Raw genomic sequence first — 25,754 nt, 5'->3', positions numbered from 1 at the left:
AATAATGAAAACGGTCCTCGAAAGTACCATATGTCCACAAAATATACTATGTGTGTTGAAAAATGTCCCTAAATAGTACCAAAAACATACATATATATATATATATATATATATATATATATATCATATAAAGTGTTACAGTGTTACAAAAACGAAATTGATCTCTATATAATATTAAAATATATAAAGACACTAATAAAAATAAAAAAATTTTAGAAATGTAATTTAACCAACAAACACGATTACTTTCAGTCACTCACCTGTAAAGACTCCGAAAATCGTTTTTTGGGATCGCAAATAGATCCGAAACATCTCGTAATCCACGTCGTATTCTTAACATTGTATTATTTCGATTGCGCATAAACAGTATAACCAATAAATTATCCATTTTTAGCGAGCCAGGCCGTTGAACAGTCAATACGCTTCACTCACTTTCACTTTTTCACGCAAAATTTTGTGTCGAGTCTGCTCACGTGAATCAGTTCGCACTCTCACGAGGTGAAAACAACCGTGATAGGGTGAGCTGCTCACTTCTGTCATTTTCACCCAATCCGAGAACCGTAATAGACTCCCAGGTTATTTCCTCATTGGAGGTCCACTACTATACCCGAGCCATCTCTGATTGACCTAGCAACCTCACGACTATCTCGATGGCAGCTCATCCAGCAGCGTGTTCAACATTTTTGGGCACAATGGTCGGCTCATTATCTGCAACGCCAGCAGGCGATATCCAAGTGGCATCATCCTAACAACAACATCAAGGTGGGGTCCATCGTGCTGCTCACCGACGAACGCTCTCCACCGTGCAAATGGCCACTCGCCAGGGTAACAGCTTTGCACCCCGGCAAGGATGGACTCACCAGGGTGGTTACCCTCAAGACGGCCACCACGACACTCACTCGGCCAAGTGCCAAGCTTGCGATTCTACCCATCGCAACCGAATGAAGGATCAAGAGTAAGGAATCATCAACAAGGTTGCTGATGGCGGGCGGAATGTTCGAGATTCCGTTAACGTTGCGCCGTTCGATCAGATGGCAGCATCGATCGGGTAACGACGCTCGATCACCGCGGCAGATCGCGCCCGCACGAGCGCGCTCATCGCCAATGTCTTCCTCGCAATCAAAGCTTTTGTGAAAATGGCCGCGCGGTGACTAGACGCATAACGTGTGCTCTGTACGGTTTGATTATTGACTTCGGTTAATCGTGCACATCGCAGTGCTCACGCTGTTTTAGATGGTATCATAAACTGTGAAATAGACCGCTCATGAACTCTGGTGCCTCAACACGACGACTCAAGCTCACACGAGCGCGAGTGCCGACCGCCACGTGTCTCACCGGCTCACGGGCGACTCACCACACGAGGAGGGCAATTGATATAATTGTCGCTCGCCTGCAACGATCATACAAAGACTTCTCTTTTATACACCGCTCATCGATTCTCAGGTCAGACTGTATCAATTTTGACGCATTAAAGACGGCTCAGACTGTGTTCTGAGTTACACAAAAAATAAAGTGAATAATTAGTGAACACCTTCCACGCGCGTCCTTCTCATCCCGCTCCCATCGTCGGGATTAATCAGCGATTTCGCGAACAACTTCCTTATTACAGGCGTTAGTACATAATGCCAAAAAACATAAAATATTAAAGGGCGAGAAAAAAGAATTGGGATATGGTGCAATGGTGCTGTGCGGTTGCTGATATCTTTAGCCTTGTTGCCTGAGGCTTTAATAAAGGAAAGCTTCAATACAATTTCAACAGTAATTTTTGCAAATTGTGAATACCTAAAGCCATTTTTCGCTTATTACAATGATACATGGATTAAGAGTTTTAAACCCGATTCGTTCTGTGTGTATAAACAATATAACAGAACTAATAACATATCAGAGCGACATAATCGAGAGCTTAAAGAAAACCTTAATAAGCATTCTACAATTGTCTCATTTTTAGGTATATTATTAACACAAAACATTGTGTTCCAACACATATTTCTAGAATATTTGTATTGTTCTTATAATTAAATATAATTTACAGTAAACTTGCGCTAAAAGAACCATCAAAGTGGGCAGGAGAGAACGGCCTAGGGGTAAACCCAAACAAGACCGAGTTTATTCTGTTCACGAGAAAGTATAAAATACTCAAATTCACACTACCAAAGTTGGAGGAAAGGGCACTTGCACTTTCAAAGAAAACTAAATACCTCGGAATTGTCCTAGACTCCAAACTCTCATGGAAAAAGAACGTGCAGGAAAGGATAAGGAAAGGAATAATTGCTTATTATGCATGTAAGAAAATGTTTGAAAGTAAATAGGGTTTGATGCCGCACATCATACACTGGATGTACACTGTGGTAATAAGACCGATCATTACATATGGAGCATTAATCTGGTGGGAAGCCATGAATAAAGAGGTAAATAAAAAGAGCCTCACCAAGGTACAAAGGCTTGCAGCCCTGGGTATTACAGGAGTGAGGAATAACACAGCACAAGCTGCATTAGAGACAATTTTGAACCTACAACCTCTCGATCTGTACGTTAAAAACCAGGCAGCAAAAGGAGCCGTAAGGCTCAAGGAGTCAAATCCAGAGAAGCCGATCAACTACGGACATTCAAGAATATTGGAAGATATCGAAAAGCTGAGTGGTAACAAAGGACCAAACTTGAACAGTCCAACGGACTACTTAGTTGCCAGGTACAACTTTGAGGGGTGTGTTAATAACATACACATTCCCTCCAGGGAGGACTGGGAGGATAACTCAGTGATAAATAAAAATGAGACATCAGTCTATACTAATGCCTCCATAACCAAAACGGGCACTGGAATTGGAATCTACTCTGAGGCGCTCAACATCCAAAAGTCATACAGACTAAAGAATGGCTGCCGCGCCATACAGGCAGAAATCTGTGCAATAAGGGAGGCAACTAGGCTAGTCTGGGTGAGCGGCAAACCATTGGGGGATGTCACAATTTACTCTGACAGTCAGGCTGCGCTCAGAAGTATTTCATCAAAATCGGTGAGATCAAAGGTAGTGATGAGTTGCCAAGAAGCATTGTCCTGGATTCGCGGCGGGAGGGTCGGTCTGCACTGGGTCCCCGGCCACAGAAATGTGGTAGAGAACTCAGGCGCGGACGGACTGTCAAAGCTGGGGGCGAGGGGGAGCGGTACGGAGGTAATAGACTCCCCACTACCATCGATCAGTTTACTGAAGGATGCCATAGAGGGAATCATATTGAAGAAACAAAAGGAGATTTGGCAAAACCGGAACGATTGCGGTATAGCCCGAAATCTATGGCCCAAGATAGACAACAGTAGGACTGGGCAACTACTGAAACACAAAAAAAACCTGGTTCGCATAGCGGCGGGAGTTATTACAGGAAACTGTGCGGTCGGAGTGAACCTCCAGAAATGGAAAATCACAAATGACAACTACTGCAGAGAATGCAACGAGGAAGAAGAAACAATTGAGCATCTGCTGTGTTGGTGCCCAGCCCTAATAAACCGACGCCTCCAGATAATGGGACAGGAATTTCTAGATGGATTGGAAGACACAGCAGAGATGGAGATTAATAAAATAATGAACTTTGCACGGAACTGGAAATGTTTTCGAAGCGAGGTGGTAAAGATGGGTTAAGGGTTAATTGTAGGGTATCACAATGGACCTCAGGTCTCCGAGTAAACGGTCACCATAGATGATCACACACTTTTACCTAATTTAATCTACAGTAAACTTGACGGAATATCAACAAAATATACACAGCATGATAAATCATCCCACGTTTTGGGCAAGACCGCGATATTTTTGAGGAAAAAGAAAAAAATATTAAACAAATCTGGAGTGAATTATAAAATGGTGAAGAGATTGATTTGTTATTAATTATATACGAACTGTCCGAGTTAGTGGGAAAACAAATAAATTTATAAACATGATTTACTTTATATTTATCTTGTAATTTTCCCGAATGTTCCAAAGACGTCCAATTCTTTGATTTCTCATGACTCATACATCTTCTATTTGCAATACATGATTTCTATTTTTTATCTTGCTACACAGTTGTCTCCTTTAAGAATCAATCCTCAATTTTTTGAAAAACTTCATATTTCCATATCACATCTGAAATCCAAATAACCATATTTGTTGAGTCAAATATTGGCAATAAATCCTGTTTTTTGAAGAATAAGAAACATACATCATTCAGTAGCCTACATGACAAGATAGTGATAAACTTTGATTATATTTGTCAAAAGCGTCTATGAAAAAATGATAATAAAAATGATTTTACAAACCTGCTAAGCATATATATGAATGGCTGGAAAATTGGAAAAAAATCAAAGAAAAGAATCGGTTCAACAACTCCTACGATTACAGAAAGCACATACAGGGAATGGACAGAATAATATAAACACCTGGGAAATGCACTATTTTTTTATTAATAAGAAATTATAATTTCTTATTATTAAAAAAAGAAGTGCATTTCCCAGGTGTTCACATTATAATTTACCATTTGTCTTTTATATAAGTTTTACCCTTGTTTAGAATAAGGTCTTACAATAGTCATCTTGAATAAACCTCCCTTGAATCACCGATAAAATGTACTAGCAGAACATATTTTAATTAATTATATAAGTGATGTTAGCAAGATGAAGAAAGCTTCTTATTTTCCAAAAATTGCCTGAACTGACTGATTTGAAATATCATCGTGTTATTGTTGTAGAGCATTGCACTGGTGACTATTTAAGCATTGTATGACCTTATTCCAAACAAGGATACAATCTCTATTAAAGACAAACAATGGGCCAATCTTTTATTAATAAAATAAGTAGTGCATTTCCCATGTGTTCACATTATTCTGTCTATCCCCAGTAGATACCTAATCAATTCTTTTATGAATATTAGCTACTTATCTAATATATATTTGTTGATGACAATGATTCTAGTGCGCAAGCGAATTGATTCCAGTGCGATGAACTATGCCACAACCATAAGTGGTACTTACTGCGACAAGTCAAAGCACTGAAAAATAAAAATTATTAATTACATATAATTATTGTTAATCCACTTGCATACATATATACACATACACAATCGTACATCATACATATGATGATATTTAAATATCATCCCAGTCGACACAGAACATCAGTGACATTACCTCTATGTTATAATTTCGCATTCAGTAATTTTAATGTAATACAACAACATACATTAATTACATTAACATTGTTGAATGCGAAATTATAATATACATGCAATGTCACTGATGCTTTGTGTCGACTAGAATCGTTTTTCACCTTATTCGCTTTATATTCTCACTAGTAGTAAGTGGGTAGGTATGGGGCGTCAAAACAAACCCCCTCCACCGACCCCTCCGGCGCCAGGGGCGTGGCCAGACGGTCTGCCCACGTTACCTTGGAGCTCTCTGATTGGCTGCCGTGTGAGGGGTAGGGGTAAATGGAGCGATTTGATTGGATACCCCATACCTACCCAGCGTTTTGATTGGATACCCCATACCTACTCAGCGTCTGATTGGCCCTCCCTTCCCTGAGGTGTCTAGTGTTTAGTGATTTTTTTGGGGGGACTGCACGTGGTGGAAAACTATTAGTCAAAAATGGCGGATTAAATGGAGCGTTTTGATTGGATACTCCATACCTACCCAGCGTCTGATTGGTTCTCCCGCCTAAGGTGTCTAGTGCCTAGTGACTTTTTTGGGACTGCACGTGGTGGACGACTACGAAACAAAAATGTCGGATTCAAAATAGTAACTAAATGGTGCGTTTTGATTGGATACCCCATACCTACCCAGCGTCTGATTGGCTCTCCCGCCTAAAGTGTCCAGCGTCTTTTTGGGCCTGCACGCGGCGGACGACGCTGAAGTCACGCGGAAAAATAGCGGAAAAGCCGGCCAGCGCCATTTTGGTGGGAGCACGTGGTAGACGACGCTAAGCTCAAAAAAGGATATGATGCTAAGATGGCGAAAACGGAAAGTGTAATTTTTAAGAGCGTTTTACCTCGAGGGAAGGGGGAAACAGGAACGGACAGGTTCGCTTTATGACGTGGTGCAACTATTTTAACGTAAGAGAAAAAGGAATGAATAAATAGACGGAGGGGGTTGAGAAGATACAAACAATGTTTATTACGTAAAATAATACATTGATACGGGGAATAAGTATTTTTTTAATTATTCTTAAAAGTACACGCCTGAACATGACAGCATTCAACGTGAGGTTTTACGCATGCGCTTTTATTATAAAGAAAAATTTTACGAAATAATTTTACAATCAAGCGATCATTGCGTTCGCAATTGCCGCTAAACAGATTAAGAAACTGACAAAGATTATAACCGCTACACATAAAATATAAAAATACACAGCAGTATTGTCCGCAAGTTTGAGAGAGCGTTCCTTGTAGTGTCGTAGTGTTCCATTGATGCATAGTGGAATTTTGACGAAGACGTAAGAGGAATCTGGAGTCCAAAGGTGGTAGTCCGTAGCTATCGAAATACGTTCCTGCTCCTTGTTTGTCGATGTAAAAAGCGACCCAATGTTGACCGGGGCGATCGTGATCGTCCGTGTTAGCGACGATGGCTGTCGACCTCGTCCACACCCTCGGCAGTCTGTCGGCAGGATAGACGCCCGCAAATCTGACACTGAGATGATGCAGCGCATGTAAGATTTCTAGCGAGTTCATTTTTTACACAGCGAGGCGGTGATCGCACGAGAGGAATTATTTGTATAATTTCGGGGTTTACCTCTTTTGGAGTTGTCGCACTAGTGTTCTTGGATGGAGACGGATGTATCGGTGCGTTATTGAAGATGTATTCTTTTCTTACGCCCGCTACTGAATAATAGGCTTTTGCTACTTTTCCTTCCTTTTTCTCTTCTGTCTCGTTATTTTATTGCAACTGTTTTATTTCTATAGCGATGTTACCATCGGTTTCTTCACCCTCGTCGTCGTCGTCGCTTGTGTCCAAATTTACGTGTGAAAGATTTATAATATCGTAGCTCGAGTCGATGTTGTTGCTGCTGCTGCTGCATTCGCTGTTGTCTCGCAAGACTAACCAGCGTTTCAATTTGAAAGCGTTACGTAACGCACAAGCAATTTTGTCCGTAGTCGAAACACGAAATCCGTGATGTGAGCAGCGTTGACTGTACTCTCGGGCCTCCGGTAAACTTTTGAACGGTGGAGAAATTTCTTCCAGATTATATATGTTTCTGGAAAGTAGTTGACTCAAGTAACGAGCCTTTTCCACACCTCTGCAGTAGATGTAGCGTACTTGTCGCGTAATTTCTCGCAGATGTAGCGTGAAACATTTGAGATCGGTTTCGCCATCGAACCACTCGATTCCATGATAATTTCGCGAAAGCCAGTTATTCTCACGTCTTGACTTTTCGGGTAGATTGTCAAATGGATAGGGAGGCGCCACAATCCAGTGTCCGGCGATCGCTGCGTTATTCGCGACAACTGCGACTTCTTTCGGAATAAACTTTCCGTTGACATCACGGAAACTTTGTATGTCGATGACCAGATCCATAGTTCAAAATGCACTCTCTATTTTTTCAAGCGAAGCGTCGACGTCCGTGTCTCGAGTGAAACTGAATCTCTCTTTCTTTTCGCAGAACTTTACGCAGGAAAATGTGATGGGTAAAATAAGTAGTGGTGGGGTAAAAATAAAGCATGTACCGTGTAAAGCTGTGAAATATTATTTGTCGACATTTGTCATTTAACCGGCAAAGTCGACGATGATTTGACGAGTGGAATCGATTTCTAGAACATTATCGAATTCGGCGTAAACGATACAATTAACGGTTGTGGTAAGTGCTTTTTCAAATCGCACTTCCAATCGTAAACTGCCATGTTTCACAAGATTCCAATGGCCGGCAAAATTGGCTGATAAGTCTGATGTAAGATCAAAGGCAAAAAGTGTGAATCCTTCGGCGTAATCTTCTCTACTTATAGAATTACCCTCGTTCAAAAAGTGTATACCGGTTCCCGAAAAGAGAGTGTAATAAGCTTCGACGTAGAGTGGCTCGTCTTTCGAGAAGCTCGGCTGTAGCGGTCTACTGGGAATTTGTATACCGTCGGCGTACAGCGAAAAGAAATTTATACCGTAGTTTTTGAAATTAAACGGGTTTAATTTTCTATCGCCGTTGAACGCTCTGTTATCGACAAAACCGACTATTATCCGTTTCGGCAGTTGACCGAGTATTACATTGTCTAACGATTCTCCTACGAGACCCGCGTGAATCGTAAATGTTTTAACTTCGACTCTCGTAAAGGGATATTTGGCGGTAGTTTGGCTCAACATTTTCGCATGCGCGAGTAAAATGCCAGGACTTATTTTTGCTCTTCTCACTAGCAGACTGGCGTCTAAAATGCGTATTTTCGACGTCGATCGATTTTCCATAAGGCAAAACGAATCCTTCGAACGAACGAGTCTCATTCTAACTTCCACACAGTTAATTAAAAATGTATCTTGATTGAAAACGTCGCAATGAAGATGACCTATGAGATCTAGCGCGTGTCCCTCGTGAATGTAACGAGCGCGTTTCACGAGAGCCGGATTTGGTGTTTCTGAATCTACGAGTGCGTCCATGAGTCCGGGGGTATCCATGTCCCACAGACAAGAAGTCAGATGAAAAGTTTTTGCGGGTGAAGAATAATTTAACAATGCCTTTATGTACGCGCGGTACGCGTAAGCGTTGTTTGGGGGGGGAGACGAGCTTTTGATTGAAATACACGTCGATTTGATTGAACATGGAATGCAGTAAATGATTTACAGGGCCTACTTTGAACGCGCTTCCGCCTGGTGTACTTGTTTGGCTGTCGCCACCACCGCCTGCTAGGGGAGAAGTTTCTACGCGTATGCGAAGACTCAACATGGTGTGCGTGAGGTCCAGGTAGTCTTCTCCGTGTCCGGGTATGACGAATTCTATAGGTGCGTCGTCCCCGAGGGAGGTTATGGGCTTGTAATAGATCCATTGCGAGCTCTCGATACTAGTTTGAGTGGGCGGCAATGTGAAGAAATCGAGCTCGCTCTTTAAACACTCGTTTAAATGCGTGTGAAGAAAAGACATGCTTATCCTTTTCCTCCGCTCCTTGAATTCTTGGTTTGTGTGTGCGCGCGCGACGATTAAGAGAATATGTCGGATACGCTGCGTTTCTTGACGCTGACTCGACGACCACGTTGTCTCGCAGTGGTGGTAGATGACTTTCTGTTTACAGCACGAGTCTTCTTCTTCTTCGATGATTTTTTGTTCGTTATTCTCTTCCTCTTGCTCTTTGATGACGATTTCCTTTTGTCCGTTTGAGGACGACGACGTTTACGAACTGCGACGTGACTGTCGTGGATGCCGAGGGGAAACTGAAACGCTGAATTTTTTGCGGTTACTTTATACCCCGATCCCTTCATCATGCTGCTTATCTTCTCCTGTGCTTTTTTTTAAGATTTCCACTCAATTCCTTGAGGCGAGTTTTGAGCGCCTCCTTCAACGGTGTATTATTGTCGACATCTTTCATCACATTGATACCCGCGCGTAAAGCTTCTTTATCGACCGCTCGCGCGCCTCTACTTAGGAAAGGCAGTACCTTTCTGAATAATCCGCCGAGAAAACTACCGATTCCATGACCTCGTTGATAGGGTGCTCCGACGAAAACTCGTGGAATTCCTCCGCCTCGTCCACTCTGGTAGTGTGAATCGTAATATTCGTAGTCCATGGTACTGAAACTAATTTTTATTCTTTTCGACGACGACACTCCACCGCGGTCTTACTGGAAACGTCTAAAGTGCAATGTCACCGTCAGCGTCCCGGATTCGAATGGTATATTTTTTCCGAGTTGATCTTTTATATCTATTTCAATCAAGCGGAAATTTGTTTTGCGTAATGGAATATAATGCAGCGGAGAGAAATGTTTCACCTGATTCGTTCCGTAATCCTCCACGTGATTATAGCGGTATGTCTCGACCGGCACTATTCGGAGAAGAGGAGTTTGTACGTCACCTGTTACATAAGGCTCGCAAATATCGCAATAAACTAACATTTTATCTGGAATACCACGCTGCAAACTACAAAGTTCACGACTATAGAAAGTTGTTTCGCGTACACCTTTATTTTTGTTAAAAAATCCAAGTTTAATATAATTTGCACTAAACGGTTTTTTGGAAATAGGATAAATTGCGTTGCGCCTGGCATATAATTCGCCATAATATACGGGATTATTGAGAAGAGCATGACCTAAACCGAGTATTTGTAGAAGAGTATCGGAAACGCTCATATAATGTATTAGATCGCATTCGCTTGCGTTACAGGTAATGTTGATGAAGATTTTTCCTCCAGTCTTCTCTTGCTGATCCAAATAAAAGTGTGAGTCAGCTTGTTTGCATGCTTCATTAATCGCCGAAATAAGTTCTCTGGTATTTTTGTAAAGACCGTACCATATTGTGCCTTTCCTCGCCACCTGTGCTTCTTTCTCCCCCGGTTTAGTATCGAAGAAGTAGATTTCATTTTCTTGATAGCGCAAGTGTGAAAGAGTACTTGGAAATTGAATCTCGCTAAGCGCGACTTCCCATTCGCCGTGTAAGTGAACAGTTTGAGGTAATTCCGTAACGAATGACGAGGTTCTATTTTCCGGGAAATAACGCATACTGCTATTGCTCGGAAGAACCATGAGAAATTGATCGTCCCTCATCTTGAGGAAGAGAAGTTAAATTCGAAGCGGGGATCCAAGTGTCGAACTTGCTGGGATAACCGCGCCAGCTAACTAACACCTGTTTATTAGCGCCGCGTCCCCTGGTCTTTATCACGCAATCGACGATAAACTCTTCTTCCCGCAAGTTTTTCTCAATTCTAGCTAATTCTTGTTCATAAAAAATACCGTCTATGACCTCATCAGGGTTCAAAATAATGCATTACTTTTTGTAATGTATTACGGTTTTATTAAAGATTATTTTTTTAATAACCAATACAAAGGTTTTCAATTACGCATTACTTTTTAAATAATTAGTGCGTTTTTTTTCATTACGCATTACTTTTCAAATAATCAATGCGGTTTTTTCATTACGCATTACTTTTTAAATAAATCAATGCAATTTTTTTCATTACGCATTACTTTTTAAATAATTAATGCGATTTTTTTTATTACGCATTACTTTTTAAATAATCAATGCAATTTTTTTTATTACGCATTACTTTTTAAATAATCAATGCGATTTTGTTTATTACGCATTACTTTTTAAATAAATCAATGCAATTTTTTTCATTACGCATTATTTTTTAAATAATTAATGCGGTTTTTCCATTTCGGATTATTTTTTGAATAATTAATAAGTAAAAAATAAATTACTTTTAAAAAAATTAATAAGTAATTCATTATTTTTTAATTTGAATTTTTATTACGCTCAGTTACATTTGCGTTACAGCATATATTGTGATTATTGTGGTTATGATGATTCTTTTCAGCCATTCTTCCAACGAATTATTATGTATTTATAAATTATTTATTGAAATAATTTCTTTGATTTTTGTATGTTTTACTACTTCACCCAAGTATGTTCAATCAGGATTCTTATATATATTTGCTAAAAAATAATAATAAAAATAAAATTTTGATTAATGGTTTAATTGAATACAATCAATATACATTGCACAAGTATATATATTTTTGACGTAGAACTATGTCTTTCTCGACAGTGGGTAGGAGGTAATATTGGGAGCAACGGTGACGGTGGACGTGGACGGGGACGGGGGACGGGGGACGGGGATGGGGTGGAGACGGTGGACGGGGACGAGGGATGGGGGACGGGAGACGAATGCAACGGCAACAAATACAACAAAAACATGTCACACTTTGAACGTTTATATCTTCGGAACTAATAATCGTAAAGTAATGATTAATACGTCATTAGATAGCTTATATAGTCCCATTTCTTCTCGAAAGTATTGAAAGTCTCAAAAAGCTTTCTCAATGAGGAAGCCAAACAATTATCTATCTACATAAAATAAAATGTCTGTATGTCTGTTTGATCTTTATACACTCTTAAACTATTTGACCGATTTGGACCAACTTTTACATAGTTATTCTTTACATCCTTGCGCAAAACATAGGATACGGAACCTACATATATTTTATTTACCGATCAGCGATTTTATCCCTTGCTTTTCCCGCACGTTTTTTCAGAAATTTTGAGATTGCTCGCTTGCGATGTATACAAAACCTCGATATTTCACTTATAACCGATTACCGATTTCATCCCTTGGTTTTTCCGGGCGTTTTTTTCGGGAATTTCGAGATTGCTTGCTCAAACAAGAAGAAACTTGAACATTGCTTTCTCATTATTTTACTTTGCTTATAAAGTTTCCTCTATAAGCGAAAAAAATGATGAGGAAGCAAGTTTTAGATAAAAATTTAGAAATGCCACAAAAAAGCGGCAGTTTACTTTAAAGTAAATATAGTAAAACATTTCTTGTTATACTGCTAAAAAATTTTTAATTTGAAAGAAGAACTAATCAACCAAATTTTAAAGAATTATACAGGGTGTCAGAAATAAAAGTATCCAGCCGAATGACTGGGGTAGATTGGGTCAAACTGAAGAGAAAAGTCGTATACCATTTTGCAAAATTCGCAATAGTTAACAAGTTATTAATTAAAACGTCTGAGCGAATGCGCGCACAATGAGCGATAGAGGCGGGCCTCGGCGACTGGCTGGGCTGGCACGGTGCCCGGCGCACGGCGAGCGGTGGGGGTCGAGAGACGAGCGGCGAGCGGAGCGCGGCGCGGCGCGGCGAACGTCGAGCGACAGATGTTATACACTGCGACGAAAAAGTATTAGAGCCAGCCCATACTAAACATACGATAATTCCTTCGCGTAAATGGGATTTTGTAGTAACTTACAATAATTTACTCCGCGTAAACGAGTGAATTATCGTAAGTTACTACAGAAGTAACGCGCTCGCGTAAACATAGTAACAGTAGGTAGCACACGTATTGGCTATTGCATAGGCATTGCCGTAACGTCTTACGCCTTAGATAATATTAATTAGTTTAGCTTGAATTATGTGTAATAAAAACATTTAATTTTAGTAAATTTAATTATTTTGCATGTCAAAGTTTACGAGGTTTACCACAAGCCTTACTTTAACTTTTGTTTATGTTATAATAATTTAATGGTGCGTGTCCACCTGCGAGTAAAACTCTCGAGAGTAGCTCTCGAGATTGATTCTCGCAAATGGACATATTCCTAAAGAGTACCTATAACGGAGAATGAATCGCAGCTCTCGGCGAGCGAACTTTTCAAGACCTACTCGCAAATCGACACGACGTTATTTTACTCTCGGAGATCAGCTCGCCAAGCTCGAACGCTGTTCGTATTTTGTGAGCTACATGATGACACAAAGGAACTTATTGAATAATGCGGAAATCATGAACCATTGTAGAATACTACTGTGACAGAAATAAAAGTTTTGTTAATTTTTATGTTTTGCGAATAAAGTGCGAAAAATTCATAATTTAAAAAATTAGATAAGAATATTTTTAATACATTCTCTGCTTATTACATGGTCAATAATTAGTAACACTTTAGTTTTACATACTTTGCACGTTTTAGTTACAGCGGTGAAATTAAATACATTTTTACATCGCAAATTAAGTACATTAAAAAAAAAATTATTAAATATTTACATGTAAAAATCTAACATCAAGGTAATTCGCAAACTGAAAACTAAATAATAATATCGCACTATGTATTACACTTCACAACTTGTAAATCTGCAGAAACTTTTTATTGTTAGGAGTCTTCAATCTCAAGCTCTCTAATTAAAGCAGATCCAGCACCGAATGTACACCTGCGATCAATCCATTGCTTGACCCAGAAGGTCTTTTTGTTGTTTCAACGGCACTATAGCTCAAGTTCAAGCCATAGCCTTCTGAAGTTCGGCCTGTATAAAATCCGAGGCCTCCCTTCTGCTTTCTTAGAAATACACTCTCGGCGGGTTGCCATTAACCCTTCCGAGAGGTGGCGATCAAATAAAAACCGCGGACAATTTTCGGTCGGATTTGAACTCGGATCTTCAGCTCGTTAAAGCAGCGCATATCTTTCTGCGCCATGATCGCCTTTTCCTTTTTAAAATAATGCTAGTCACTATAGCAGCCGCAAGTTTTTTCGTTTACGCGACATTATGATGTCACCACTCTCAGACATCAACTAAAAAAATACGTAAGTGGATACGGTTTTGAGAGAACTCTCCGAAAAAATACTCTTCGGATTCTCGCGAGATGCTCGCGAGAATACAATGTCAGAAAAATTACTCTCAAATGGACAGTGTCAGAATAACTCTCGAGAGATATTCTCGAGAGTTTTAAGGCGCGTGTCCACCTGCGAGTAAAACTCTCCAAAGTAGCTCTCGAGTTATTCTGACACTGTCCATTTGAGAGTAATTTTTCTAACATTGTACTCTTGCGAGCATCTCGTGAGAATCCAGAGAGTATTCTTTCGGACAGTTCTCTCAAAACTGTGTCCACTTACGTACTTTTTTAGTCGATCTCTGAGAGTGGTGACATTATAATGTCTCGTAAACGAAGAGACTTGCGGCTACTATAGTGGCTAGCATTATTTTAAAAAGAAAAAGGTTGTTAAATAACAACAAAAAGACCTTCTGGATCAAGCAATGGATTGATCGCAGGTGTCGGATCTGCTCTAAATTAGAGAGCTTAAGATTAAAGATTCCCAACAATTAAAAATTTCTACAGACTTACAAATTGTGAAGTGGAATACATAGTGCGATATTATTATTTAGTTTTCTGTTTGCGAAATATCTTGATGTTAGATTTTTACATGTAAATATTTAATAATTTTTTTTTTAATGTACTTAATTTGCGATGTAAAAATGTATTTAATTTCAACGCTGTAACTAAAACGTGCAAAGTATGTAAAACTAAAGTGTTACTAATTATTGACCATGTAATAAGCAGAGAATGTATTAAAAATATTCTTATCTAATTCTTTAAATTATGAATTTTTCGCACTTCATTCGCAAAACATAAAAATTAAAAAAACTTTTATTTCTGTCACAGTAGTATTCTACAATGGTTCATGATTTCCGCATTATTCAATAAATTCCTTTGTGTCATCATGTAGCTCTCAAAATACGAGCAGCGTTCGAGCTTGGCGAGCTGATCTCCGAGAGTAAAATAACGTCGTGTCGATTTGCGAGTAGGTCTTGAAATGTTCGCTCGCCGAGAGCTGCGATTCATTCTCCGTTATAGGTACTCTTTAGGAATATGTCCATTTGCGAAAATCAATCTCGAGAGCTACTCTCGAGAGTTTTACTCGCAGGTGGACACGCACCATTAAAGTTATTATAACATAAACAAAAATTAAAGTAAGGCTTGTGGTAAACCTCGTAAACTTTGACATGCAAAATAATTAAATTTACTAAAATTAAATGTTTTTATTACACATAATTCAAGCTAAACTAATTAATATTATCTAAGGCGTAAGACGTTACGGCAATGCCTATGCAATAGCCAATACGTGTGCTACCTACTGTTACTACGTTTACGCGAGCGCGTTACTTCTGTAGTAACTTACGATAATTCACTCGTTTACGCGGAGTAAATTATTGTAAGTTACTACAAAATCCCGTTTACGCGAAGGAAAATCCCGTTTACGCGAAGGAATTATCGTAAGTTTAGTATGGGCTGGCTCTAATACTTTTTCGTCGCTGTGTATAACATCTGTCGCTCGACGTTCGCCGCGCCGCGCCGCGCCCCGCTCGCCGCTCGTCTCTCGACCCCCACCGCTCGCCGCGCGCCGGGCACCGTGCCAGCCCAGTTAGCCGCCGAGGCCCGCCTTTATCGCTCCTTGTGCGCGCATTCGCTCAGACGTTTTATTTAATAACTCGTTAACTATTGCGAATTTTGCAAAATGGTACGAGACTTTTCTTTTTAGTTTGACCCAATCTACCCCAGTCATTCGGCTGGATACTTTTATTTCTGACACCCTGTATATGAAAAAATTGCAAATATAATAAATATAAGCGAAAAAAAATCAAATGGGCACAGTAACAATTACTGTCCTGCCGCAATCAACAACGTAGAACTACGTCAACTGTCCTTACTTCATGTTAAAGTATACAGCGAGGGACAGTTGACGTAGGGCTACGTCAACACGAAGTAGTGACAGTTAATGCAACAAAGACATCGCACAATTAATTAAGGATGAATCGCGGATTCTTCACATTAAAATTTGACAGTGTTAAAACTGCAAAAAAATTTATGTGCGGCTAATTTTTAATATGGGACAGTAAACTCTTGATAAGGACACAAAAGTAGTGTCGAAACGTCGAATGAATTAATATAATACTACGATATTAAACGTCAGTCAAATAATGGTCAAATAATCACTCTTGTTATTTTATTTAAATTACGCTTTATCAAACACACGGTATGAAGTTAAATTTTACACATCATAAATATTTAATGGATATAATATACATTATAATAATCAATATTTTTATTACACGTTATATTTTGCGTATTACTATTGTATTGGGAATGCGATTATCCATCCAATTTTTTTTACATTTTATTGTTATTTATTATTGGTATTAATTATTTTTTATTTTTATTCTCATGTTCGGTACCAAAACAAATTCATATTATATTTTAACTTACATTATATTTTTTAACTATATTACACATACACACAAATGTTCTAAGTTAACGGTATTTTTTTCCTGCATTTGCTTTTAATAATACTCGTTGCTCAAAATGCTCATCCTTAAGTCGATTGTATTTTGGTAAATTCATCATAGTTGTATAACTGAACATCCTTTCCACGGAAGCAGATGACGGCAACGGTGTATTATACTTTACAAACGTTTTCGAATCGATGGATAATTTTCCAACATATCGAATTGGATTTCTTTACTTTTTAAATAACGCGTTATTTCTGCTGTTAATTCTCCCTGAGATAGAGATGGTTGGAACTCATCGATTGTCAAATTGGTGTGTCCAAATTCAAAATCGTTGTCATAGTTCTGATCGACAAAGCTTTGTACTTCTTGTGACGATTCTCGAGATACTGCTACAAGAAAGCGTTCATGAATATTTTTTTGCACATCTCGTGAATACGGTACTAGCCAACGACCTTTGAATTGGGGATGAGAAATAGCAGCTATGACTGCGTCGATATCGGGTTTTAAAAAATCGAACATTTTCTCAAAACGACGATCAACACCATCAATAATTGCTTCAATCATTGGTTTACAGTCAATAATATCTTCATTAATGGTTAACATATTCATTTGATGCTTTAAAGATACCAATGTCGGAAGAAGAATACCGTAATAGCAGTTATCAGCTTGTAAACGATCAATAGCATTTGCGAGAGGAGCAGCACATCGCACGTATTCTTCCAAATATTGAAAATCTAAGTCATTCAAGGGTTTTTTGAATTTAATTGGATCGTTATTCAATAGCTTCTCTTTCACAGTCAATAATTTTTTGATACAATCATAACTCGAGTTCCAGCGAGTTACGACTGGTCGTTGAAGTGCAATGCCAAGGTATGCCTTCAAATTTTCATTAAATTTCGGAGAACGCAACGACTTCCATATTGCTGTGCATTTGTGCATGACATTATTATGCTTTGAATTTAATCGTTTACAATTTTTTATAGCTTTTAAAACATCAGTTTTAGCTATAAGGTTTAATGTGTGGCTAGCACATCTGATATGCCGAGGTAATTTTGCGTCACACTCATTGCTAAATTCATTGTCAATTTGAATACAATTTTCATCAGAATCAACATCCTCGTCAAATATGCTAACGTCAAAAGCATCATCGTTATTTTCGTACTCATCTTGAGAATCATCTACAATAAAAAAAAAAAAAACACTTGGAATAACTATATTCAAGAACTGTAAGACGTAAAAGCCAATTAGCCAAGTTGAAGAAAGAGAAATTTCTTATTTTTTACTTACTACTAGAAGGGTCATTCGGAATTACAATACCGAATTCTTTGAAAGCCTTAATAAAATTAGATCCGTTATCGGTAACGGTCGCTCTTATTGTCTCAGGCATTAACTTGAATGAAACATGAATTTTTGACAACAAATCTGCAGTAGCATCAAAACAGTGGGTTCCGAGGAATCTCTTGCATGCAAGTGCAGCCGACTTTCTTTTCAATGTTTCAGGATGTATCTGTACAAGTAAAGTTAAATTGTTGTATTGATTCAATATCAAAACACAGGAAATGCGGACTACAAGCATATTTACTAGAGTAAATGTGAGACGTATAATTTTTTTCTTGAGACACTAATAATTTAAATGAATGATAAAGCGTGCTTATGAATTTGAAGGAAATATGTATGAAATGCAAGAAATAAAAATAATAAATTTTTTTAGTTATGTATTAGCAGTATTCGTGCATAGAAAAATTCAACCATTCAACTATGAGTATATATAAATATATATGTATATATACGTTTCAAAAATTACAAAAAAAAAGTTTTTACAGTTTACAAGATTTAACCTTCTTATTAACCAAAGGCTCGAAATGAATCGATGTGAGCTTCGTGGGGGAACAGCCAATCGGAGGGCCTTGTGTAACTATGTGAGTGCAGCGCGCATGTGTGGTGTGTTGCTGAGTCCCCTACCAATGTTCGGACTAATACCGTATCAATTAAAATTTACCAGCAAAAAAAATCAGTAAAAATTTGGAAAATGAACAAAAGTAAATGTTAATATAATGTTTTATTTGTCAATGCATATCACATTTTTAAAGACAAAATAATTTAAAGTTAACACTTTCGAGGTTAGGTTGTCAACGGTAAGTATACATACACGGTCAAGAGTAATTATAAATATTGTAATACTAACGTTATTTTTTTTCATTTATGAGTATTTAGGTTGAAAACCCTGTTGCAAAAGACCGATAGAAACTTCTAGACAGCGATAGAAAGTCTATCAGATTCTATCTGGTTTATCAGTACAACAAAATTGAGACTTTGACAATTGATTTGGATTTATCGGAATCTATGAGCACGCGGTCACTATGAGGATAATCTGTTACGGAATGTATCCGATTCTATTGTTTTCATGTGCGTGATGGATTATATTAAGATTTACAAATGTGCGATTTATTGGATTCAAACAGCATCGACACACTGATCGACAGCTGTGTATACTTATATGCAGTTATCGATTTTATTTGAATATTTTTCTATACGTATTTACATATGTTGTAAATTGATAGGTTTTGAACATACTTGACTGTTTGGAAGCGAATGCGCATTAATACGAAAAGTCCACAATTTGTTTCCATCAGATCTTAGTGGCAAAAGCTTATCCATAATGAAAGTACATTTATATCGTCTTATGAGTAAATACAGATATGTAAAGGACTAATTTTTTATAAAAGTGAATCTGGCAATCCAAGGACAAAAACACACAGTTTTCTGATAGAAATTTACTCTTTTAATATGAATCAAACAGATTTTCCAGATAGGTCTGCAGCAATTGGCATTTACTAGTTGATATTTAATGTGGCATTGCAGACACAATATAAAATATTTATAAGATTCTATCGGGATTTTCAAATTTTGAGATTTTTAAGTATGACGTTGGATATATCAGTCATTTCTGATACGTTTATGATATACCTTTAGATGTTATTAAAAGCATTTGCTGAAACGAATTTTAACTTTAACATATCATTTTGTAACAAATTGTTCTTATTAGATTTTATATGCATTCTCTAAGTATACTATTCATTGTATTCAATAGGATGATCTAATGATTTCTTTTTATTGGAATCTATGAGATAATTTCGATTGAGTGAAAAGATATCTTGTCTTGTGTTTATTGGTTTTTCTCATAATTATCTACTTGATAAGATGCTAAAGAGCAATGTATTTCGAACGAATTCAGCGCTTGTGCTCAAAATCTTAATCGATTGCTATTGGTTGCTATATGGCAGTATTCGTATTTGCAAAAGTACTTTCTATCTGCATGAATCGGTGAGTATCCGAACATACGCTAGTCTGTTTTTATGTGCTGTTGCTAAGCAATATTTTATTTATTAGACTGTCGGATTTTTTGCGTATGCCGTCCGGTGAGAAAAAAAATATATTCAGTTGAAGTTTGAAGCGCAGTTTCTCAGGAAAAAGTAAAATAAGTGTGTGTGTGAGGTGCGCGTATTGTGTGTGACTCCACGGTGGGCTACCGCACGGCCGGCGAAGTTTGCGGCACTTTGGCGCCGACGGAATCGCGATTTGTCGTCGTCGCTGCGAAATTAGAAAAAGGTAAGCATCTTTTTACATATCATTATTTGCTTTCTCTACTTTCTCTCTCGCGCGCGCGCACGATCTCGCGCTCTGTAGTTTTTCTTGCTCTCTCGCTTTCTTGCTCTATCGTCGTCTCACTCTCACGTGTACGCTAACATTATCCTCAATTGCGAACAGATATCGTCAGACTCCGATACGGACAGATAGAAACAGATAGGTTCGTACTTAAAAAATTTGAAAAACTGGTGTCATCTTTTTATATTACGAGTCATTAAAATTAAGAAAATTTAATATAAGATTGCTTTTTTAACTTAGGTTTTTTCATAAAAAATGCTTTGCGTGTACGAAAACATTATCCGCAATTGCGAATAGATACCATCAGCATCCGATGCGGACAGATAGAAACAGATAGGTACTGATTGAGCATCCGATGCGGACAGATAGAAACAGATAGGTACTGATTGAGAGGTGAAAAAAAATATGTTGTGTAAGATAGGATCCTATCTGTATAAAAATTGCATAGATACAGATAGGATCTTATCTTATATACCATATTTTCTTTTACTTCTCAATCGGTACCTATCTGTTTCTATCTGTCCGCATCGGATGCTGATGGTATCTATTCGCAATTGCGGATAATGTTTTCGTACACGCAAAGCATTTTCTATAAGAAAACCTAAGTTAAAAAAGCAATATTATATTAAATTTTCTTAATTTTAATGACTCGCAATATAAAAAAATGACATCAATTTTTCAAATTCTTTAAGTACGAACAGAAAATGTATTACTTTCTCATAATGTTTGCGCGCTGAGATTACACGTACGCGGCGTGATAATATGTCAAATTAACATGCCCCCGCGGCGAGGTGCGTGTTGTGCGGGGTGTTTCGGCGCGGCCACGATCGTGCCGGGCGGCGCGGGCGCGGCGGGCTACCATGACCGGTGACGTTTGCGGCACTTTGGCGCCGACGGGACCGCGATTCGTCGTCATCGTCGTCGCTGCGAAACGGCGACACGGCGAGCCGCCCGCCGCGCGCGTCATACCCGGTCGACGGCGGGACTGAAGGGGTTAAGAGGAAGCCTGTCATACCGACGAAATGTAGCGATATGAGCGGACATGCTAAAAAAAAGGATCGCGAAATGCCAATTAAATCTAAACGCGACGATCTCAACACGATACGTCGCACCGATCAAACGGAGAATACATTCCACACGCGGGGACGGAAAAATTTGCGTTTAAATAGATTCTATATTTTTACGTATTTTTACGTGAATTTTTCTAATTTAGCTTACAATATACACGTATATTTGTTTTTTTTTCCTTTTGACACTCCGTTGAAATTGTTTCTCTCCATGTTTCCGTCTCGAACCGTGTTTTATTATACAATGACATTACATCATTGAAGTAGAATGTTCAATGATATCTGCTCGTTACCAAAAATAAAGTTTTACAAACAATTGTTAATTAGCATAATTTCTCAAATTTACACAAGAATTAAAATTATGAATATATTATTTAAAAAAAACTTTCTAGTAACATATTTATTGCATGTATGTACTAATTAAAAAGTGAAACTTACCGAAAAGAGAGCGTAATATATTTCGTAATTGAAGTTAGGCAAACTCAGCTCAAAAGTTTTAAACGCTATCAAGTTTTCCGAAGATCCTGAGACTCTAGATTAATCCTAGACTCCGAATTCGCAAAGGCGGTCGCGCTTGTCGCGTCGCGCGAGAGGTCTGACCGCTCTTGACCCTCGAGGCTTGAATCGGGACTCACCTTGCCGCGACGAATGATCGTGTCGCGCTATCCCGCCAAGTCTGTCCGCTCTCGCCTAATTGCCAAGGCTATCACCGACGGGAGTCCGAGTATCAAGGCGACGAACCGAGCAAGGACGAAGGACGGAGTTTTTTCACTTTTAGTCCAAGAGGGAAAACGCCGAGAGACGCGCCGCCTCCTTCGCGTATATGCAATGAATTGTTACTTACTTATAGTAAATATTTTGTTGATTCAAGACAATCAGATTTTGCCTCAAGATCTACATTTCTTAAATCAAATAAATATTAACCAAATTATGTTTATATTTTAAAAAATATAAATAAAATATATAAATATAAACAAAAATACAAATATAAAAATATAAATATAAAAATAAAGATGAATATATAAATATAAAAATATAAATCAAAATTTTAATTTAAAAAAAATTAACAGTTAGGTAAAACAGATACGCATAAATAATTTATTTTACATAACAGGTTATAGTTTATATTTCTTATCAGTCATTATTATTATAAAATCTCTCTTTGATAAAAAGAAAATGTCACAATATTCTTTGATTAATGAAATTGACACTTACATTGACACTTTTGTTATCAACTTCACATTTTACAATTAGCGCCCTGAAAAGCGCAGCGTTGCCATATTGTTCTAAAAATGAAAAATTTCTAAATACACATAATATTTTCACTTTTTTTATAATTAAACATAATAATCAATTATAACTTGATTTTATATAAGTTTAATGCAATATACAAGAGTTTGCTGAGGCCCTGCTTAAGCGCCTACAAAAATACGCTCCTCCGTAAAAGGAATACCTTAATTTATCGATTAATTGTTATATATGTATATGGGATTTCGTAACCATTTTTTTCATCTTAAATGACAGTTGATACACCTTGTAAAACAAAGGATGAAATGATGTCGAAGGATGAAAGCGACAGTATTCCATTATTGGAGTTAGATGATATTAGTCCTATTAAATTGAACACAAATACCGACGAAAATAAACAGCTAAGTCCATCGATGCTCTTTACAAAAATTACACCATCTCTAAAGAAGGGACTGATGATGAGACAATCTCGACTTGCATCTTATACAGTCGAGAATAATGAAAAGATAATGTCCTCAAGTATAGATAAACATAAGGCAGCTAATATATTGCAAAGTGATGAAGATGAAGTGATAGAAGCCAGTCCTATGCAAAGATGTGTTGCATCTAAAGTAAAAAATTGTTTAAAACTCAAGAGGAAAATTCCTGTAAAACGTTTGGATTTTTCATTATGTTAAATGGAAAATAAATTAAAAGATAAAGTTAACATAAGTTCTAAGAAAGGACATCTAAGAAAGGACATTTCAGAGCATCAGCTTAACATGCGATGTAAAGCTGACAGAGCAAAATTAAACGGCTGGGATTGCTGGGAATGCAGAGAAGTAAGAACAATATTAACAATATATAGTTATGGGATATAAATAAATAAATATAAATAAATAAATAAATATAAATAAAAAATATAAATATAAATAAAATAAATATAAATATAAATAAAATAAATATAAATATAAATAAGTAAATATATTTTTCTCATAAAAAAGTAATTATAATATTTCATTTTTAGTATTATAAAAGTTTGTCATTATCAAAAGAAGAAGAACAAAAACGAAAGAATCAATGCTCGCGACATCGATACAAATATGAGCGGCCAAATACACCAGACGGTATAATATTTTATTTTATTATCATTTTTTATGTTACATAATATAAATAATAAATTTTTTAAGGTTTTTGGAATCCGGAGTTTCCTGAGATAGACAGTATTGACAGACTATTTGGTTTTTAAAGCTTCATTGCGACTCATGGTACAGAAACATTGACTAGATTGTTTTCACTGGGTACATTAAATATAGACATTTTTATTTTTATTCTACTTATCTAAGCGTATATTCACCATAGAGGCTTTTTTTTGCAATACACTTTAATTTTAATCACACCTTTTAATTAGTTGCGTTTGATTCTAAATATCAAAGCAAACTATGTTTCTCTTCTATTTCTTTTCTAGACGGGGGATCGAAGGCTTCTGATATTACTAATAAACTTATATATGATCGCAAAGGATAACTTACGTACCATTGTCTACGGTGGAAAAAGAAGGCTTCCAAAAATTCATGCAAACCGTCTCACGATTGTAGAAAATCTCTTGTAGGAAAACAATAACGGCTCTTATGATTTGACTTGATTCAAGTAAATGATTTTGTTTAATAGTACTAAAGAAATATTTATTTGAATCAAGTTACAATTTTTCTTTGGAGCAAATAAATATTTCCTAAAAAATAAAAAATCATGAATTGAAATGCAATGAATTGTTACTTACTTATAGTAAATATTTCGTTGATTCAAGATAATCAGATCTTGCCTCAAGATCTGCATTTCTTAAATAAATAAATATTAACCTAAAGAAAATAAATATTTACTTGAGAATACAAAACCATTTCGATGTATAAATTACAATTCAGTGAATTGTTACTTATTTATAGTAAATATTTCGTTGATTCAAGACAATCAGATCTTGCCTCAAGATCTGCATTTCTTAAATCAAATAAATATTAACCAAATTATATTTATATTTTCCATAAATTTTCAATAAATTTTCTATAAAATCTATATATTTTGATCATATACGTCTATACGTTTAAGACTTAAATTGAAAACGAACTTGATTTCGGTAAATGATAAACTTCTGAACTTTACATAAATATTATCATAAAAATTAAATTGTAGTTACGGACATTCTTGCTTCCGGCGACAGTATATTGATAATTTTAAAATGCTAACACTTTAATTTAAGCAAAAATGATCTTAGATTAAGTAAATATTTTTTAATTTTGAACAAATGGTTTCTGTGGTCATTAAATATTTGTTTACTGATCACAAAGAATCACAATATATGTGATATATGTGATCACAAAGATCACATATATCTTTGATTTGAGCAAATATTTTCTTAGAAAAAGTAAATATTTGTTAAACATATTTATCGATATTAAAGTAATGTATTTTTTGGATTGAAGTAAATATTTTCTGATACCAAGCTAACGATTTCTGTCATTTAAGTAAACATTTGTTAAACATTACGACGACGACGACGATGTCCTCTCGGTCTCGCCGGCCGTGGAGGAGCGCGCCGTCGCTTTCTTCACTATAATCTCTATCAATATTCGCGATACTGCTCTCCGAAACCCCGATGGTAGCTCGACTGAGTATTTTAGAGATGTTATGTTGGGCGCCAGGTGCGACTCCTCGCACCACGATTCACGAGATCGCAGTATTTCTCAGGCGTGGGCTTCTTTGATCAACCGCGGATGGAATAGGAGAGGGAGCGTAGCGCAATCATCACACTCAAATACATAAAACATTAAATTATATTTCGGTTAAGGCAGATAACAAGTGGACGATAGCGAGTTCCACGGCGAACAAGCAGAATTCGAGTACACGCCACGCGTCACCCCACGAGCGCGATACTCATTCCGTCGCTGAGCTGCACGGCAATCCCGATTGAATTCGCACAAAAGTATTCCCCGACATAAGTTGCAGCGAATTCCACCCGGACGGTCAAACGCGAGATGCTAGCAAATAACCAACGCAATCTCCTTAAACAATTACGCAATTTCCCTACGGTCTACCGCGACAACGCTGGGGAT

General features: G+C 37.3%; 1 protein-coding gene and 1 pseudogene across 2 annotated transcripts; both read left to right on the top strand.

The window, feature by feature from the left end:
• The first annotated feature begins 2,315 nt into the window (after window positions 1-2,315).
• Window positions 2,316-3,629, top strand: LOC143894919 (uncharacterized). The gene has a single exon (XM_077401599.1). It carries the CDS (start codon window positions 2,316-2,318, stop codon window positions 3,627-3,629), a length of 1,314 nt encoding a protein of 437 aa, XP_077257725.1.
• Window positions 3,630-22,881: 19,252 nt separating this feature from the next.
• On the top strand, window positions 22,882-25,086 carry LOC143894911 (uncharacterized; annotated as a pseudogene). The gene is made up of 4 exons (XR_013256201.1): window positions 22,882-23,489; window positions 23,675-23,774; window positions 23,838-23,915; window positions 24,116-25,086. The product of XR_013256201.1 is annotated as an uncharacterized LOC143894911 (transcript).
• The last annotated feature ends 668 nt before the right edge of the window (window positions 25,087-25,754 follow it).

This window comes from Temnothorax americanus, unplaced genomic scaffold, assembly GCF_048541705.1.
Source record: "Temnothorax americanus isolate GAGA-0224 unplaced genomic scaffold, ASM4854170v1 Scaffold148, whole genome shotgun sequence".
Taxonomy (NCBI): Eukaryota; Metazoa; Arthropoda; class Insecta; order Hymenoptera; family Formicidae; genus Temnothorax; species Temnothorax americanus.
The sequence above is the reverse complement of the archived record's forward strand: the minus strand, read 5'-3'. Positions and strand labels throughout refer to the sequence as shown.